The 6,000-nt window shown below is 37.5% G+C and overlaps 1 protein-coding gene across 1 annotated transcript in view; it reads right to left on the bottom strand.

Annotated features, from left to right (window-relative positions):
- LOC127662798 (syndecan-1-like) overlaps positions 1-5,339 on the bottom strand; it is a 41,045-nt gene extending 35,706 nt beyond the window's left edge. Inside the window, exon 1 of the mRNA XM_052154148.1 lies at positions 5,150-5,339. Coding sequence (XP_052010108.1) covers positions 5,150-5,215 — 66 coding nt within the window. The 5' untranslated portion in view covers positions 5,216-5,339. The remainder of the gene's footprint in view (positions 1-5,149) is intronic.
- Between the last annotated feature and the right edge of the window lie 661 nt (positions 5,340-6,000).

The raw sequence follows: 6,000 nt of genomic DNA on the forward strand, positions 1-6,000 counted from the left end.
AATTTTTTCAATTATTTGTGCAGTAGAATTGTGTGTAGATAATATGAGACCAAATGCCAGAATACTAACTCAAACTTGTTTATTCAGCCATTGCTGTGATCTGTGTGGATATATCAAAGGATGTGTTATATTTAATGGGTTGTCCTGTGAAATCATTCACTCTGTATCAAATTCAGCATGGATTGACATCAAGCAGGTTAAACCAAAGCAGAAAGCGAATGTCTAAGAAAAGCACTTCTGGACATAATTTTTCATATTAAAAGTCCCACATTTAATGAACTAATTTTGAAGATATTACGAGCATGAATTAGAGTAAAAATAAAAAAACACAAATTATCTTAGGATATGGTGAAATTAACTTTATATTCATATGCACAAAAAAAAAAACACACAAATAATTGATGAATTTTAACCACAATTGGTATTACTAGTTAGCTGCGACATAATGTATGATGTCCAAAGGCATAGTGTGTCTTATTTATTGTGAAACTGTGTTTTCTTAATGGCATAAACCTTACTGAAGGCCTAGACTTTAAATGCACGGCCCGCCACTGTTAAACTGTACATACTATATGCAGTCTATATGCAATTTGGAACAAAAGACAGCTATGTTTGTGATCTCTGGGATGGACAGTCCTTTTTTTATTCCTATAAACTTCAGTTTATTTGGGTGGAGTGGTTCCGATGTTCATCGGATTATCATAGCGCATAACGCATTTTCCAACAACATCTCGCATATCGCAATTTTCCTCCACTTCGTGCAGCCCTAGTTTTGGTCAAATCGGAATATCAGTTATGAGACAGAATTGTATCAGTTGAAAAAATATATATATTAGTCAATCCTAAGGGCACCTAGTTAACAAAAGAAATAATACATTTTATGAAAAATTATAACATTTGAAAATATTGTCCAACAGTTGTTTTCCCCATTGATACTCCATTTATCATTTTAGGCCATAGCATTTGTTTGGCCTTTTGAAATGATAAGAAACTGCTTTAACTTTTACAACTGATAATATCTCAGTGTGTTGCATCAGATAAAGATCACCCCTAGTGATCTGAAGGTCATAGGTTCAGATCCCACATAGAGTGACTTAAAACCACCTCAGTTTAACCTCAAAGGCTTCAGTTGTGTTGGCCCCATAATTGCGGCAGGCAGCTATATTTTTTTAATAAACATGATATATAAGATTAAGATTACATGACAAGATATTTTTACCATTATAAAAACACATTTTTGTGAAAGTAAATGAAAACAATTATATTATTTAACATAATGCCATCCCAGATGTGTATTACTTTCTTTCTTCAGCGGAACACAATGATTTTTAGAAACATATCAGCTCTTGTAGGCCCATACAATGTAAGTGAGCTACAAAGGTCTGATCACCATTCACTTGCATTGTATGGACCTACAGAGCTGAGATATTCTTCTAAAAATCTTTGTGTTCTGCAGAAGAAAGTCATACACATCTGGGATGGCACTAGGGAGAGTAAATGACGAGAGAATTTTAATTTCTCTGTGAACTTTCCCATTAACGGAACTGAAAGTGTCAGGAAAAACATGAAATGCACGTCATTGTTGGAAAGTCTGGCCAATTATGAATAAGCTGAATCGCCTGGGGTAACTGCAGCGGCTGACCCAGGCAGCTAGTCTCACCTCGCTCTCTCTGTAACTCAATGGCATGGTGATGCAGAAGCGGTGCCAATGAAAGTAGGACATCATTTCTAACTGCCATGCATTGCATCAAGTTGAACACACCTATCTACGATATTCTCAGTGAGTCCAGTGTATTTCGCAAGGTGGGCAGAATTTCCTGTTGGCTAGTGTGATTGGTTGGCATTGACAGTATCAATTAAATGTATTTAATAATAAATACTGTTGTATAGTTGCTTTACAGAGAACATTTAACTTTTGTGTACAATGTTTAAAATGTATGTCCAAACAAATGTTTATTTGTATTGCATATAGTTCTTTTTGTACAGAACAGTTTATTGTGTGGCTGCTAAAACATCGTTATTTCTTACACAAGAACAATAAATTCAATCTATCAACAGGATCAGTTGTTCAGTCAACACTGAAACATTTCATGTAGGTTACAGCATTTAGATATGGATATTATGTAAACTAACAATTATAACGCTAGATTGATGGTTGTTCACATGACATTTTAAATGTAGCCTATATGAGAATCTGATCTGAACAGCCGACACTCCTAAACTGACCCTGCATGCATATTACACTCCCAGAGCATGGGTATAACAAACCATGACATTTTAATCATTAAAATATGACTAGTGAATTAAACTGCATTTAAAATTTTAATTGGCAGGGCGTGGGTAGCTCAGTGGTAAAGACGCTGGCTACCACCCCTGGAGTTCACTTAACATGCATTGTGTGGGGCCTGGTTAGCTCGGAGAGTATTGATAGACTGTAAAAAAAGATGGACGACGCCCCTTCACTCTTTTCCACTGGTGAGAACTGAAGCCGCCAGTGTCCCGAGAGGGCGCAGACATCTTGGGACTTGAGTCTGCGCAGTTGCGATTTCGGGACCAGACCTGCGCAGTAGTGAGCAGGAAGTAAAGCCGCAAAATCAAGGCCCCGCCCTCACTCTCGCTGAATCAATCGCAAAAAATAATTGAAATAATTATTGAAATGTAGATATTAAATTTAAAGCTCCAATCTCCTCAGTGCGCCGAAGATCCCGAAAAAAAGTCAGTTGGTGCTTCAGTGACTACTTCATTGACAAGCTGTCAATCACAGCTGTCAATCATGATGTCACAGCACCGTTTTTATAGCATCAAATAACTAACTAAAAACAAACTTATTTTGAAAACAAATACTTGAAATGACATCAACGTGATAGAAACTACAGTAAATGACAGAAACTATCTTTGGCAAAAAGATATGTGAAGTGTAATTTAATTGGTTAGTTGGTCTCACGTCCCGTTGAATAAGAGGGGGAGGCGGGGTTTATGACCTATACTAAGACCAGTCACCGGGGGGAGTTTTGGCTTCACTTTTGAGGGCTTGTGTGGCACGCTTGGTATTGATGCTGACTATCACACCCGGTGTCGCGAGTTCGAATTTAGGGCATGCTGAGTGACTCCAGACAGGTCTCCTAAGCAACCATATTGGCCAGGTTGCTAGACAGGGTAGAGTCACGTGGGGTAACCTCCTCGTGGTCGCTATAATGTAGTTCGTTCTTGGTGGGGCGCATGGTGAGTTGAGCGTGGATGCCGCCGTGGAAGGCGTGAAGCCTCCACACGCGTTATGTCTCCGTGGTAACACGCTCAACAAGCCACGGTTTAACTGTCTCAGACGCGGAGACAGCCGGGATTCGTCCTCTGCCACCCAGATTGAGGCGAATCACTTCCCAAAAGCACATTGGGAATTGGGCATGACAAATTGGGTGAAAAGGGGAGAAAAACATTAATAATATTTTAAATTGGCTGGGTTTTTTTTTAAGCAGATAGGAGAAATAACCTCTTTATGGCTAAAGTATTTTTAAATAAATTAAGTTTGCCTTAATTTGCCATGTTGCAATTTAAATATTTTTTTTTGTTGTATTTGCTCAAATATTGATATGCACAAAGAATAACAATTGATATAGTTCATCTCTTCATATAAACTTGTCATTGCACATTTCTTATAACATTTTTGGGAAAGCTCTATTTCCCATGTTAAAGCAATCGCCTCTGACCTGAACAAACTTACAAGCAAAACAATGAATTTGTTGTTATGGCAACAACCACAAAGTAATCACTGTCACAGTAGTCATAGTTGTCTGACATATGAGTTTAAAACTAGTGGGAAAGGTCTAAACTGACCTTTAGCTTTGGTCATCCAGACTAGGAGTCACAAGTTCAAGGAAAGAGAGGAAGTGTGTCATCAATTACTCAACAATCACATAGACAAGAGTTATGCTGCCTGGGAACCAACTGAACACATAATCTCACTTCACACAAATGCACCCTATTTTAACAGACAAACACCTTTAGAAATACCACTTGGAAATGGGCAAAGCTTTTATTGCAAGTGAGTAACTCATGTGGGGGAGTGTGTGAGAGACAATGGGTTAACTGATGTAATTATCCCAAGGAATTGGCAGTTTCTTTAATGCTTAAAGGCCTTTGCACACCAAAGGTGACGCGATTATGAGAGGCGAATCATCTAAGAATGATCACGTAGAAAGTGACCCAAATTATTAACAAGGTCACAATTAACAGATTCACAATAGGTGCTGCTAATCAACAACAACTTTACCCCTGTATGGTCAGTTGATCTGCTGTTTGCCCATCATGGATGAGAAGAACTATTTGATAAGTTTGCAAAACAACTAAAACAAGCAAATGAGTTCTCTAATGAGTAGATTAACTAAGAAAAACTTATCTGGGCAAACATTTCAAATACATTCAAACTGTTGGGTATCACAGGGCTAAAGTCTCCCCTTAAGAAAAAAATAGCTTTCTGGTCACAAAATGTATCAAGATCGAAAAAAACATGAAGCAACATTATTACACATAATTTGTGTGAAAAGAAAACAGAAAACTGTTTCATGCCTAAATAGGTTTAAAAGAACACTTGGGGTAAAAGGCCCCCACAGGTTATAGTGATTTGTGTAGATATAGGGGCAATAAGTATAGATCAGAATTTGTCAACTAATGCAGATCATTTTGAGACAGTATGTTGCGGTTGTTTTTTTGTGTTTTTAATAACAAAGATAATGCTTATTAAAAAAAAAAATCACCACTTAAGAAAAGGGTGCCCAATTTCCTGTTAATTCCAATCACATTTGGCATTCCATAACATCTCAAGTGTTCTATAAACAAATTAATCTCCTTTGTGATTGGATCGGTCAACGTGAGCCCACTTTGAAATTATATATTTTTTTATAACAAATCTACTGCTTTCATTTCAGAACACACACGCGCGCGCGCACACACACACACACACACACACACACACACACACACACACACACACACACACACACACACACACACAGAGAGAGAGTTGGTAAACAGCAGTAACAAGTCGACTAAATAATAGAAGCACCTCATGCAAGTTCAATCAGTAACAGTACAGCCAATCTAATGGATATCACGATTTAGTTTTAGAAGACATAATAAATGATTTTGATCTTACCGAATACGTAACAGGTATCCATACAAACAGACCCAGAATCAGCGCTGGATTCGAGAAAATCTTCATTTCAAGCTACTTTATAAGATCGTTGAATAGTGATCCCGAATTAGACACCAATTTTAACTTCAAAAGTGTGTTGACACAGCAAAACCTCAAGCGTTAAACGATGAATCAAATGCCGAGTTTTGTTACAAGTAAACTCCACCTTCCATTGCCTGAAGTAAGGTGTTCATAGTGCCCGCCTATAGACCATATTTGGGTACATCCGGAACGACTGTCCGAATCATTTAGCAGAAGCGATTCTTTCGAACTGAACGTGTCGACGACTCGGTCCAAAAACTGATGTATTTGATCAGGACAGGTTCGATTTCAATTGGTAACAGAAGAGAGTTTGTTTCTTCTAATTATTAATACCGAATTCTGAACCTGCTCGACCACATTCACTGAAAGACCAGCTCTGTGCACGCTTTTTGTTGTTCATCGTGTTCACAAACATCAGTGTACCTTTTACTGCATTTCATGACATGATGTCATTTTATATGGCAGTTGTATAGGTGTATTACAATTAAACAATAACTGCACTGCAAGAAATTGTTTGAAACTGCCTTTGGGTTATTAGGTATTACTTAAAATAGGGCAACATAAAAATGTGGTTTTGCACAATGGTTTTCGAAATTTAAACAAAACTTAAATAAGAATAAAATAAAATGCTGAAGATTAAAAGTGAGTCTCAGGGTAATGCATAATCTTCACCTGATAGCTCAACGAAAAATTGTACTGAAAGGAGATTGACTATTCATATTAGGGTTTCCTAAATGTTTTTGTGAGTGGAACCCCCATGACCTCATTTA

This window comes from Xyrauchen texanus, chromosome 22, assembly GCF_025860055.1.
Source record: "Xyrauchen texanus isolate HMW12.3.18 chromosome 22, RBS_HiC_50CHRs, whole genome shotgun sequence".
Taxonomy (NCBI): Eukaryota; Metazoa; Chordata; class Actinopteri; order Cypriniformes; family Catostomidae; genus Xyrauchen; species Xyrauchen texanus.